The sequence below is a fragment of the Crocodylus siamensis genome, chromosome 4 (genome assembly GCF_052110815.1).
Source record: "Crocodylus siamensis isolate JL-2025a chromosome 4, ASM5211081v1, whole genome shotgun sequence".
NCBI classification, from domain to species: Eukaryota; Metazoa; Chordata; order Crocodylia; family Crocodylidae; genus Crocodylus; species Crocodylus siamensis.
The window spans coordinates 174,648,363-174,663,075 of NC_143398.1; the positions used below are offsets into that span (position 1 = coordinate 174,648,363).

Below are 14,713 nucleotides of genomic sequence, written 5' to 3' on the forward strand. Positions count from 1 at the left end.
AGTGATAATAGTGTAAGGAAAACAAAGGCCAGAAATTTTCTGCACTCAGCTCTAGGGTTGAATCTGGATCTTTGCACAACTTTAAAGCATTATTTTTAAAACAGGCTTTTCTTTCACAGTTTCCATGTTGTTGGCAGAGATCTGTCCAGGTAACTGATTTCATCTGCAATTGAGCAGGCAGATGTCTACAGACTTTCATTTTCCCCAACAGTGACTTGCCACAGTCTCATTTGTAGGCTGTATTTTTTGGGAGGTGGGGAGGGGATTGAGCTTTTAAAAAATCACTCTCATCATTCTACAATTAGAGCGCTGAAACCTATTTCTTCAGCTATCATGCTGGTGTGTGTAAGTTCCCTCCCCCTCTTCTCCTTTCTACACATGCACCAGCAAAAGTTTCTTATAGGTTGTTTTCATGGCCTAAACTGATGCAGGAATTTTAAAAGATCATTGAAACATTTATATCCCTCCAGCCAATGCTTATGATAAAGTGATAACCTGATTCATTGGGGGAAAAAAATCAGATGAGATTAAACTGTGTGGGTGTATAAGTCAGAAAGGAGGCTGGCCTACCAAATGGGACAGTGAACTGGACACCAGGAGACTTTTTTTTTTTCTCCACTGAACAGCTGTTGGACCTTTGGCAACTCCTTCTCCTCTTCCTCTCTCTTGTACTATAACACCTCTCTGAGTCACACTTTCTGATTCTATATTTATACAATACCTAGCTCTGGGCACCTCTGCACTTGCAATTACAGTGCATGAATTAATTGCAGATCTTATTGCTCCAAAGTTAATTGCCCTTGGTTGCACGTTCAAATTGTGAACCCAGGAGCAATTAATTTCAGAGCAATAAGGTCTGCAGTTTATTCACGCGCAGCACATTGAGCCTGGCGAGAGCAGCACTGCCAGGCAGGGGATCTCAGGGGGTCAGTCTGCCCACCCAGGGCTGCCCCCCACAGCTCAATGTGCTGTGGAGGAGCTGGCTGGAGCACAAGGGAGCTTCAGCACAGGGCAACCACTGCAATGAAGCATCCCCTTGCCCTAGCCAGCTCCTCCAGTGTCTACAAGTACTATCCTGTGGACTAAATTTATTTACTTCAGCCTAACAGGGGTACACATTTAGATGCTGGGACATACTGTGCGGCTAATTATTCAACTGAGCAGTAAATGTCTTGTGTAGATGAGCCCGCTGATATTTGGTTCAAATCCTCCAAATTATTATGCATCTTTGCAAGATTTTAAAAAAGAAAATCTTCATTCTGTTGCAGGATTGATTGATTTTGCTGTAAGCCCTTTGGCTAGACCAGATCATTAGGTAGTGCACACCTAGAGAGTTCCACTAATATCCCAATAGCATTGCCTTTTCACACCAGCAGAGGGTGTAGATGTGATAAAGGAGTGACACCAAAAAAATTAGTGATTGATATAATCCCTACCGTGTACATAAGCAAGACATATGCAGCTGTGTAGTGTACTGCACTCTGTAATCCTCCCATGGTCTCAGGAAAGCATGCTTCAATGCTCAGTGGTGGCTGTTAGCAAAAAACAAGAGACTTTCCTTAGGTAGTTGAAACCCTGGTGCAGAAGAAGGAGGGATAGCTTGTGCATAGTCTGGAAAAAGGTGCCAGCTGGTCTGCAGGGAGCTCACCCTTGGAGGTTTCAAGTGTTGTACTCATGGCAGCCCTCAGGCGAGGCACTTCCTTTCCCCTGAAGAAAGTGGGGCAAGGTCCTGAGTCACAGCAAATTCTGGTTTACAAGCCATAAACAATGAGGCAGAGGACATCTAATGTTCTAGTGCTGTTGAATATTAAGAACTAAGAGTAACCATAAATAGGGAAAATCTTTTCTCCGCCAGTGCACATCTTATCTGATGGGCAGCAGAACCAGTGCTGCATTCCATGGGTGCTCATATCTCCCAGCATCCAGGACTTTTGGTGGGCAAAACAGGTATCTAGCCAAATTACCTGCAACCACCTAGATCCATACCCAGGCCAGAAGAGGCAGGGGCACAGGAACTCTGGGGAGAATCTCAACTCTAAGATTGCATAAGTGCTTGTGCTGGCTCTGCTGTGAATCTGTAGCACAAAGGAAAGGGCATGTTTCTGGTACAAGGAGCAGAACTTACTGCTGGTTCTGAGAGTATCTGGGTGATGCAAATTCAAATATGGTTGTGAGCAAACTTTGTATTTTGCAGTTTTAGCTCTTTACATTTAAAATAATCAGTCCCACCTACTGGTGCACTACAGAGTAAGCACAGAATTTAGGCCCCCTGCTGTCCTTTGCCAGCTGGTCAGTCAGTAAGAGGCCCTTTCTATTACAGATGTCATAAGTGTTTCTATTTCTCAACCTTTCTTTTTCCAAATAGCTTTGGAAAGGTTTTCAAAATTGCACGTGGGATCTGCACTCCCAGCTCCACTTTTGGTTCATATGAATGAGGAAAATTATTCTCTTGTGGAGGCATTTGAAATTCTTCATCTCCCCTTTGTCAATGAAAACCCAACAAAAACAGTTACCACCTCTGACCTCCTGTGTAGGCCTATACTCAGTCTCATTTGAGACAATGAGGAATAACTAAGGGCATCCTTGAATATATCGTTGACCTCTGCCAGCAAATTTAGTGTCTCTGCACTGTGTATCCACAGCACCATAATTAATTTCCAATTACTTAGAACAGAGCAAACCTCAGGAGTCACAGGGGTTTGGGAAACTGAATCTGAAAGAAATTTCTCTAATGATGCATGCAGTTTTTATAGCTCTAAATAGGAACGGTTTTAGTTACACAGGATAAATTTACTCAAGTTAAGGTCTAAAGCAGACCTAAGGCCTCATACCAGGACCTTATAGTATGGGACTAGTAATTACTTCAGGCTTTATTTCTATTAACACAAATGACATAATTTTCTTACGGGCCAGGAGGAAATGGAAAAACAGTGTGACCATGCAGGTATGGTATGACAATCCCTCTGCTCTGCTTGTCCTCCTCTCTTGAAAAGGATCCTCTTTAGATATTCTTAGTTCTCATTCTTTAAGTAGAAGTTTTGATTTCTGCATTTTTAAATGAAGCTAACTAAAAGGAGCTAGGCTCTGGACAAATGGCAAAGCTTATGTTTCAAAGTTAAGCCTGCTCCCTCTGAACCTGATGGTGAAACTCAAATGGGCACATCTACATGGGACACCTTGATGTGCAGTGGACAGTTCTACTGCACATTAGCATGTCATGGCAAAAAATGCTGTAATGCGCTAATGCACAGTAGAATGAGTCTACTGCATATTAAGCATCACAAAATTTGCCCTTGCTATTGCACTTTAGCGTGGCTACTGCGCCTTTATCTAGTACCTCATATTAGAGGTACTAAACCTAATGCACAGTAGCAAAGGCTTATTAATGTGTAGATGCACCCAATGAGTGCTGCTTAATGATGAGAAAAATAACCAAGCAGTGGGGTTCCCAATGATAAGGTTCAGGTGCCCACTCCTAACAGACCTTGGAGTTGTACTGGAATAAAAATGTGAAGCTTAGGTTTCAAGGTTGTTTAAAAATAAATCAAGAGGCAAACAGCTAAGAAGGGAATCACAGAAATGCTGAGATCCAAAACCATTTATTGAAATGAAAAGGATGGGAAGTTACTGCAAAACCAAGGCTGAAGACATAGAAAGGATGTTCTTTTATGTCAGGTTTCTTAATAAAGAGTGGCCATAATTTCTGATCCTTTGAAGAGTCTATTTTTTCATTCCAAAGGATGCTCCTTGAGTGCTTTGGAAAGATATTATTTTCTCCGCTGGAGTGGCACAAAAATATATCTGTCAGTTATTATATACATATGTATGGGTTGTATTTCTTTTCTGGGAAAATATCACTATGTCAGTATTTAAAATTAGCATTATACTTTTCTTTATCATATTGCAAACTTTTCTGTACAGAAATCTGAATCTTCCTCTGAACTAGTCAAGTCCACTACTGCTTTGCAATCTTTTTAGGCACAGATGTAACATATGGCTTATATGCCAGTCTGCTCCTAATGTCCAATAACGCAGTACCTACACAGAGCTCCTGTAACCTGAAACAGGCTTAGTGGTTTAGATCCACTTACTGCCAGAATAAATGTTAGGTACTTTGATAACCAAAACCAGCCAATCTGGGCATATCACAAAGAATACAGCAAAACCACAATAAGTGACATTTACTACAGCACATCTAATCTATGGCATCAATTAACAATAACATCTCTTACAAATTTTGAAGTCCAGCTGTGAAATGACCCATATAATAGGAAAAAAATAGGTCATTTTTTCTTTTTTTAAACAACGTTTCCATATGACATGGCTGACAATAAGACGAAGCACATTTGTCAGCGAGTTAACGCTATAAGCAATGACCCTAAGAGTCTCTTTTCTATGCAGTTCTAAAGTCTCCTCCAACTACAGTTGCAAACTTCTATCAATTAAAAAGCATCTGGGAGCCCAGAGGGAAACCACTCTTTCCAATCTGTTTGCAGCTAGTGGAATTCCACACCTTGCCTTTTATACAATAGTGCAACTTTGCCAGAACAATAGCCTCGCTGTTGAATCTCTGAACTGAACAATGGCAACAAAAATAGCCTAAATTTTCAAGACTGGCAAAATGTGTTGAAAACGAACAACCTTGCATACCAATAGAACTAAAAATCAGTTTAGTGCAATAGAGAACTCTTTTCATCAAAGTGCAAGCTTTGTTATGTTAATGTCACATCTGCAACAGAGCAATTCTTGTTGATATTGGGACGACATTTTTTAGAGCAATCAGTCTATATATTCAGTTTAAAAGACAACAGAAAGAGACATAAACTGGGTCAAAACATTTCAAAGCTGATTCTCCTTTGTAGTCAGATGTGTCAGCCTTTCTATGGAAGATAATCCTACCAGAGAAACTTAGAAAAAACAGGAAAGAGGCTCTCAAGTTTGGAATCCTCAGGCTGATGAAGCAGAGAAGACAAAACTCTCAGACAGTCTGAGATAATCATATAAATATGATGTTATGAATACCAGCTGTTTTTACAAGTGCATAACAGACAGATTCACTGTCCCAGTTTGCATGTGAAGAATTAAAAGTTGCCCTCCACCCCCAAGCTGTTGTAGATGCAACATTAATTCTCAGGTCAGTAATATCTTTTTAAAAACTAAACTCCATCACAAGTTAAAATGTCTTCCTCCTTTCTGCTCACCCCTGCACATCACAATCAATGTGGTATGATATCAATTAAAAAAAGAACGAAAGAAAAAACACAAAAAAATACAGAAGAAATTAAAATAACTGGAAGAAATGGTTCTATTCTGTAACTTCAACACAGCTTTTTCTCCATCTGGTCTGTGGATAATTCTGTTGTGTCCAATCTAATCTTCTATTCAAAGATAAAAGCCACTGCTGGAGGGATTAGAATGATTCGGAAGCACTTCTGTGCAGGAATGCAGCTTGTTGGAGGGAGCGGGATTTCCATTGGGCAGGAGGCCGTCTCCAGAGTATCCCACATTAGCATTGCTTAAAACACAATCATTTTCAAGCTAAAAGAAGAGAGAGAGAGAGAATACTTAAGACACATTGGAACATGAAACACTGTAGGCAAAAATGTAAGGTGTTAGCATGGGAAACGCCATATCAGTTCCACACTCAACCAGAGTTACTGTGTGATTTAGGGAAACTCACCCGAGTTTTCCATCTGTCAGAAGCAGCACTCCCCTCCTACGCAGGAAGGTACATGCACTAACAACTGTGAAGTGCCTGCCAGTAATAGGGTCAGATAGGTACCTCAGGCAGTCCTGGAGCTCAGCCACCTCACCTAAGGCTCAATTCTGCAGAAAGGAGCACATTGTGCTGTAGAATCTGCTGTGCATGGCAAGAAATACTCTCCAGAACAATATTCACTATAGGCTGATCCAATTCCTGTTGAAGCCAATGAAAGATTCCCACTGACTTCACTGTGGGATGGGCCAGAAGCTTAAAACAGAGGTTAGTTTTGAACACCAATGGTTTCGCAAGTGACTCGTAATTTGGGGTGCCAGTGACAGACTCCTGAAAGGGACTGGATTTTCAGAGGGCAGGTACTCAGCATTTTCTGAGCATCCAGCCTTTTCAAAGGGGTCTCAATATGGACACCCAAACACAAAGATAACCCAACCCATTCCCCAGAGAAGTTGTGGAATTTCCTTCACTGGAGGCTTTCAAGAGACCAAAAAAGTTTAAGGAATATGAATCCTATATTTGTGCAGGACGTTGGACTAAAGGACCCCTGAGGTCCTCCCCAGTGGGTCCCTTTTGAAACATCTTGGCCTAGCGGTGACACATAGAGAGTGCACGGGGGTGCACGTGCACCCCCTGAGAGCACTGGTGCACGCCCTGACCAGCTGCACTCCCTGCTTAGGTGATGGGCAGGGAGGGCAGGTGGGAGTGCTGGTGTTGCATTGCAGTACCTATAATTGTTTTAATTGCTTATCTTGCTATTTTTATCATGAATTATTTAGCCATTAAGATAAAGTTAACCTTGTTATGATTCACTTTTCATACTATTTTAATCAGTCATTACTGTTCTGGAATTAACCATCTGTTTTAAATTTCCTATTGCTTAGCATATATATAGTTAACCTATTGGTCTCATGATTTTAGAACTTAAATTTGGAATAAGACAAATGCTTATGTAAGGTCTATGGTATGTCTGGCATGTTTGAAAAGAGGTAAGGAAAGAATGAATTATGTATGTGTGTGACCATGTAAAGGAAGACAGCCCTCTTGCAGCAGGTGAAAATAGCCTTCTGTGGTTTAACAGTTAAAGGTTGCAGCGACATCGAGTCAGCAGTTAAGGATTATGAAATACTATATCATGCCTTCACCCTGATGTCAGACTACAAACAATGACCTCCCTGAAGATTGCAGACCGCAAAGCCAGAAGATCACGTCCTGCCAACAGGACAAGGAGGATGACCTTCATGTCTGACTCAGCAGAATTCATAGGCTTGTATGGACAGCTATCACTATAAAGAATGAATACAAAGGAAAGGCTTTGGGTCTGTTCACCTGCAAGAAGGAGTTTTGGGCGCGTCCAACAAGACCTGACTCCATTCCTCATGGTCGGCCTGGCTGGCCACCAGACTAACCCGATCAACTTTAGAACTTGGTAACGCTTTAACCTTTGCAGGACTGTCTAACTCTCTGTGTGTGTGCTTGTTTCTTTTGTATGAATGAATGAATATGTATGAGGATGAGTGAAGCAGATAGCCTTACTGTTCTTTTTCTTTTCGTGTTGCATGTTTTATGTTCCAATAAATGTGGGGTTACGACTTATCCCCTGATAAGATCCCTGCTTGTTCTTAATTCACACTGTACACCCTGTGCGGAAAACACTGGTGTCCTCCCGTGAGCGCTAGCTGGGGCGTGGGAGCACTGGATGTAGCACTGCAGCCACTTCCGGGAGCCGTGCAGCTGCTTCCCGGTTGGTAAGTTTTGCTGGAGTAGACCACAGCCCTCCACCGCCCCCCCCCGGTCACTGACTGGTCACTGGGGGGGCACATTCCCCTCCTGACTAAGGTGACACCAGTCACCCATGTCTTGGCCTACAGGTACGGTTGCTCTCATTAGAAATGCATTATACCATAACTGGATTTTTGTTTTCTTTTGTGTTAATGGGAAATTGCACAATGGAGCTTCCAGAATGAGAAGTACAACATAAGGCTTCAATGGAGCAACTACTGACATGCAGATTGAGTGCTGCGCTAGCATGGTGCCCCTCTGAATCTGATGAGGCTGTACATGCTGTGGCATTCTGTGCAGGTGTTACTATATTCTGAACGGGGGAATAGTTGTGCAATTTTCTGTCCAGAGGCATTGAAACAGTGTCTTTATTCCCTTAGCTGTTCCCCAAACATACTCTGACCAAGACTAGAACACTGCTGTGATCATAGACTATGGCCATGTGTCCTAGTGTCCTGCTTTGATTCTGGGTATAATAACTGCCAGATGACCAAAGGTCATATGCCAGCAGATCAGTCGTGGTGCTTCCTATAAAAAGTCTTGGATTATTTTGACAATGCAACTGTTATTTAACCATCGCAGATACTAAGAGAGCAGAAGCATATGAAGCACCCTTGTGTTCATCTGTCATAGATTCATAGATGCTAGGGTCGGAAGGGACCTCAATAGATCATCGAGTCCGACCCCCTGCATAAGCAGGAAAGAGTGCTGGGCCTACATTACCCCAGCTAGATACACATCTAACCTTCTCTTGAATACCCCCAGGGTAGGGGAGAGCACCACCTCCCTTGGGAGCCCGTTCCAGACCTTGGCCACTCGAACTGTGAAGAAGTTCCTCCTAATATCCAATCTAAATCTGCTCTCTTCTAGCTTGTGGCCATTATTTCTTGTAACCCCCGGGGGCGCCTTGGTGAATAAATACTCACCAATTCCCTTCTGTGCCCCGCTGACGAACTTATAGGCAGCCACCAGGTCGCCTCTCAACCGTCTCTTGCGGAGGCTGAAAAGGTCCAGTTTCTCTAATCTCTCCTCGTAGGGCTTGGCCTGCAGGCCCTTAACCATACGAGTGGCCCTTCTCTGGAGGAGCTGAGCTGCTGTTCCAGTGATAAAGGATACCAGGTAAACAGGAAGACAGAGATGTAATACTCTAGAGCAGAGGTGCTGAACCCCAGGCCCATGGATCAGATCTGACCCCTAGATCCTCATTATTTGGCCTGTCAGAGAACCCCATGGACTGTGGCTGCGCATGCTAAGCAATGTGAGACTCAATCCTGGCACACATGGCAGACAGAGGCAGGAAAGGGTCTTGGAGCTCAATCTCCATATGTGGGACTGAGCAGAGGTGGCATGGGACCCTGGGGTGAATGGGGGGCCAGAGGTGCACAGAGCTAAGCAGAGGCAGCTCAGACCCCAGAGAGTAATCCCAACATGCAGGTTTGGGCTGAGGCAGCATGGGTCCCAACCCTGGCACACAGAGCCCAGAAGAGATGGCACTGAGTCCAGGGCCCCAAATCCTAGCATGCAGGGCAGTGGTGGTTCTGGGTCCTGGGGCAAGCAAGACTGGATGGGAGCAGTGTGGAGTCCCAGGGCTCCAATTCCAGCATGTGCAGCCAGGTAGGGATGGTGCAGTCCAGGTCTGGCCATCCGGGCCTGAGCCTGGAGTATGGGGTCCAATCCAGCCTGCAGTACCTGTACACAGCCCTTTCCTTTCAATGTGAAAGGGTTGATCCTTCCTGGATGGGCAGGGGGCTCTGCATCCCGTGGGCTGTGCCTAAACCTACTTCTAGCTCTGTGTGGGTACTATGTATACTTGGTTAGTAAAATTTGTAAGCTATAGATCTTATCTAAAATGCACTGAACTTAAAGGGAATCTGTTTATTTTCTTGGAACAGCTTAGACCAGGGATCAGCAGCCTGTTGACAGCATGGACTGGAGGTTACAACTGGGCTTTTGCTGTGGGCTGGAAGCCCCTCTCCAAGCAACCGGCTGCCAGATTCCCAGCCTGCCTGTGGCAAGGGTAAGCTCAGACACTGAGGAGCAGCACATTCTGCAGCGAAGGGAAGTGGTGCAGAGCAGTTCCCCAAGACTGATTCCCCAAGCCAAACTGAACCTACCCAGGGCAAGTTGGACCTCTCAGTGGGCTAGATCTGGCCCAGAGGGCCATAAGTCATAGACTGCCAGCCCCTGGCTTAAAATGGGCCTGTTCAACTTTGGTGCCCCTGGGCCAGCTGCAATCAACCCCACTTGTGGTACACATATCCCGTGTGGAAGCTGAAAAGTATCTGTGTGATAAAGGTGCTTGCTGAAGGTTCTATGAAGATCAGACCAAGTGTTTTTCTGTATTTGTTTAGATATTAAGCTACGTGTTGTTGCTAAAAGCCTAATTAAAGCCTAGAAGTAGTAAGGCCCTGTGGCACAGTTAAAATTACTTTATCAAAGGAATGCAAGGCTTGTACTGCTATTGGTCAGTCTAAGGACAGTTAAAGTAAAAGGAATCTGAGTGGTCATATGTTATCAATGTTCTTCAAAAGCTATAAATTAGCTGGAATATCTGGAAACCATTCAGAAGGAAGATGCAGCTCTGTGAAAAGGATTAGTGAGCTGTTGCCTGAATCAGTGGGCCTGTAGACCTTGAGGAGCCCAAGAACTGCATTCCAGGGTCCTTCCTGGTACCCCTCAGACAGCGCTGATCGGGGACATCTGACTTTGCTGAACTTTGTGGAAAGAGGACATGCTGTGTATCAGGTATCAGAGGGGACTGCCAATAAGTTGCCGACGCAAATTGCTTTTGTCTGTCATTTTCTGTCTTGTTACCACGCGTAGTTGTGTTTTTGTTAAGTCAATAAATCTTTCTTACCTTTCTACCCCCTACCATACTCTCAATCCTGAACCCTCCACAGGCACCTGGGATACCCTGGGTCCTGCCACATGGACTGCAGAAGTGGCACATGGTCTCTTCTGCTTTCCATGCTGCTGTGGCAGCACTTGACTCTCACCTGCTGTGGCAGCACTTGACTCTCACCTGCTCTCCATGTGGACTGCACAGATGGTGCATGGACCCCTATGCCCTGCTCTGCCACATGGAAGCAGCAGAGGCAGCCAGAAGGGCCTGCGGATGACCTGTTAACTGCTCATGGGCTACGATTAGCCTGTGGGCCATCAGTTGGACAGCCCTGTCTTAGACAAATGTGCCTTTGGGATGGCTGGCATCAGGGGTAGCCAACTTGCAGCAAGTGTGCCACAAATGCCATTGGCAGCTTCTGGGCATGGCATGTGGTAGACTGGGGAGGGACCAGGGAGCAGAATGAAGAGCAGCAGACTGGGCAGGGAAAGAGGACTGGTGTGGTACTCGGGAAGGGGCCAGGCTCAACTTGTTGCGCATCCATGAAAAACACTGATTCCTGCTGGTCAAGGTGTACCCATCTTAGTCTGTGGGGTTGGACTAGGTGATGTCTTGGGGTCACTTCCAGTTCTGTACTTTTATGATTTCAATTGGTGTTTGGTCAAGGCCCTTGCTGGGATCTATCTGGGTAAACATATATTTGGACCAAACTGTGCTATGAGGGCATGAGCAGAACTCTCAGGAAAATGAATGTGGAAAAGCTTGTACAACATTATCTATGCTCACACTGTCATTGTTAGGTGCCAGCCGGCCCAGTAGATCCAGTCCAAACTCTCAGCTAATTAAATCCCAGTCAGACTACAAGCAGTAGTAGTCTCCTGGGACAATTACTCATGGTCAATGACCCAAGGACATAGGCAGGAGGCATGAATGAGCAAAACAAGATCTTCAAAACCTTTCACACTACAGGTAGCCATTCATGGGAATAGTGCTCTAGCACCAGAAACTCTTCCAGTATTTCACAGCCATATTGGCTCTGTGCCATGCCCCTTCATGCTACCACCATATGGCAAGCGCTCTTTTGCACAGGACCTCAGCCCTTCAAGAGCAGACTCCAGGTGTTTGTGCATCCAGACTAGGATGGGAGATGTATTAAGACTACCTTTGCACAGTCTTCTTCCCTGAGCTGCCCTGTGCACCACTTGGTGCTGTGCAAGGATCTGCATTGTAGGCAGATCACATGAAAATAAAGAGAATCCAGTGCTCAGAGTACTTGCTTGAGAGACCACAATCCACTCCTCTGCTCCATGTAAGCAAACCACGTAACCCACATCTACATGGTAAGTTACAGCGCCTGGCAGCAGCGCTCTCAAGCATGGTAAGTTAGTCCAGGTGGGCTGCCTCCAACAATGAAAGCAGTGTAGCCATGCCCACATAGCACTTTGGGCAGGCTAATTAGCATCACTAAGTGACAGAGGTAATTAGCATCACTAAGTGACCTACGGCACCAGACAGACATGGCTATATTAATTCCAGTTTCTCAGGTAGCCAGTTCAGAGGAACACAACATGCCCGAGGGCACAGCTGCTGAATGAGTACAATAACTGTGTACATGTGGCTTGATTAGAAGCCAATATGTGACACATACCCTGGAAATCTTTAGTTTAAATGCAAAAGAGGCCCTTACCTTAAGACTATTCTCCTGGTTTAATAATGATGTGTATATGCCGTAAGAGTTCACAGAGCCCTCCTGTTGGCCACCAATGTTCACAAAGTGATCCACAGCTGAATCTAGAAAAGGATATTGGGACTCTGAAGCAACTGGGCTTGACTGCTTTTGAGAAAGAATCTGATAGGAGGATGGGGGTAAAAATCCTGAATATGGAGTGATATCCTCTTGGGACCCTCCACTATTCACTGTCTCCATATCTGACATCCCATTCAAGTAAAAATGAATTGTGGACACTCCTGTGTTTGGCACTGGATCAGTACAGACCTGGGGCTGGGAGTTCAGTTCTCGCTGGACACTATAGGTCTCTGCCTGTGCTGGAAGCCCAATTAGCTGGGAGCTGCAGTCCTGCCAAGTGCTATTCCCCAAGATGTGCTGATTGGGTGAGTCACGGTTACACAGACCATTTCTTAGTGACTGCTGACTAGTTTTTTGTTTCATCTGACCTTGTGGCTCTATCTGTATCTCAGCCTGCTTTTGCTGGAAGCAGTGCTGGGTTTGCAGGGGTGGGGGCTGTTCCTGTGGTAGGAATGGTTGATGTACTTCATGTGTGGCTTGAAAGCCAACTTCCAACTGTCTCCCATTTTGCTTGCGTTGATAAGGGATTTCCATGGGTTGATGGTGATGGGTTGAGGTTTGCAGGTTTGATCCATGAGGCCTGACCCACTGGGTGTTCTGCTGCTGATTGCTAAGGGCAGACTCTATGAACTGAGATGGACCTTCCCCAGCTGGTCCCCTTGGCGGCCTCCACTGCAGACTGTTATGCTGTGGCTTATCCTCATCAGTTTGCTTCATCAGCAGGGGTGTCAGCTGACTTAGTGCTGAGTGTGACAGCTGCTCCCATGGCTGGCCAGTTTGCTGGTTCTGTGCTATGACATGCTGCTGCATTTGCTGCGAAAGCTGCAAGATTAGCGACTGCTGGTTCTGCTGAAAGTGCTGAGGGAGGTACTGGAAGCCTTTGTCTTGCATTTGGGATGGATACATTGCTGGGTGTTTGCTTGGATTCTGGGTTGAGTCTGGCAAGAGGTAGCCCTGTTGCACCCCTGTAGGCTCACCCTCATATTTGTTTACAAGAGAACCATGAATATAAGACAGGATTTCATTGTTTGTTAACAGATCATTAAGGGATGGAATATAATCTGGGTCTGTTTCCACCTTCACCATCCTCTCATCTAATAACAGGAGCTCCAGGTCTTCGGCATTCAATCCTAGACTCTCCAGGGCATTGAACAGCTCATTATTTGAACAGTTTTCATCACTGCTAATAGAGAGAGAGTCTAGGATAGATAATAGCAGGTCCCCTTCCCTCAAGTTGACTAGCTCCTGCTTGAGACCATTTTCTCCAGAGGAAGCTGGATTAGCAACTGCATTCCAGGAATCTCCTCCTGTATCAAATAAGCAAGATTCACCTGAGTGGTTAAAAAAATTGCCACTGAAGGAATGCTTGGGGGTTGTAGCTGGTTGGGAGACATACACTGACTCATCTTGTCTCATCATGGCACCAAGGAGGGAGTTTGGGTCCACACTGTCCTTCTGGGATCTCCCTCCTTTACTCTGAGAATTCTTCTTGGATTTGCTATTTTTACCTTTGCTTTGGAAAGGTTCGAGAAAGCTGGGAATTGGGTAAGTCGTTTGGTATAGTAGTGCCTCCCCCGTGGCAAAGGTAAAAGGAAGATGCATAGATCGTTTCCTTAGATGCTCCCCTCCTTCTTCATCTCTGCAAAGAATGAAAAAAAGTTTTGTGATGACATGCACCCAAAGAGTCAGCTTGACAGAGACATGAACAACGAAACCAATAATTCTTCAATCACAGAAGTGAAGATCACTACTCTTAGAACACATGGGTCTTTGTACTGAGGAATCTTTACAAATTGACTTCTGTAGACCTTCTATGTCCTTTGGGAGGCATTGTGAAAATATACTGGATGACTCTCAGTAAGGCCATGACACTATCACTTCAAAGAAGTCACAGAAATCAAACATGAAGGAACTCTGAGTCTCCAACAATGTACCCCTTCAATTAATCAGAGGGGAGAACATCCTGGATTGTGGGTGCTGTAGTTCACCCAGAGATGCTGGCCTACAGGAAAGAAAGGGAGCTTAGCCTTATCAGGCAGTGGTGCCCCATAGGGAAATGCACTCAGTAAGGTATCATTGATTGAGTCTGCTCCAATATACTGAAATTACACGGTGTCAGTGCAGCCTTGGTGCTCATGTATGGGTGCCCTAAGTCCTGCTCTTCCTGTAGCACAGCCTTGTAATGTCCACCCTTCAGACAGAATCTACAGGACATATGTGAGGTCGTAAGTGACATTTCAGACAGGCCCAATTCTGACCTTATACTACAGTAAACCAGGAGTGATCCCATACAGCCATCACACCAAATGTGAAGATGCTGTGAGATCAGGAACAGGCCTGAAATATTTCTTTCTGTGCTTTAAAAATATTTCAACGTGCTTTCTCCATGGCTCCTACCACCACCAATAAGTGAGCACTGAAGTTCTTTCCATTGTGAGCACTACCTAGTTTGTGTCTGTCCTGATCCTTTTGAGGAAAGTAATAGGCAAAATAGTGAGCTATGAGGATGAAACAAGTATCCTTTCCTACCCTTAACATCAGTTCCTCCTTACTGATTGCTAGAAAA

General features: G+C 44.9%; 1 protein-coding gene across 1 annotated transcript in view; it reads right to left on the reverse strand.

Annotated features, from left to right (window-relative positions):
* Positions 1–3,582: 3,582 nt before the first annotated feature.
* LOC149867195 (aryl hydrocarbon receptor-like) overlaps positions 3,583–14,713 on the reverse strand; it is an 81,627-nt gene continuing 70,496 nt past the window's right edge. The window contains exons 10-11 of the mRNA XM_090044951.1: positions 12,028–13,786; positions 3,583–5,538 (exon numbers count right to left, since the gene is read on the reverse strand). Of these exons, the coding sequence (XP_089901077.1) occupies positions 5,383–5,538; positions 12,028–13,786 (1,915 nt within the window). The 3' untranslated portion in view covers positions 3,583–5,382. The remainder of the gene's footprint in view (positions 5,539–12,027; positions 13,787–14,713) is intronic.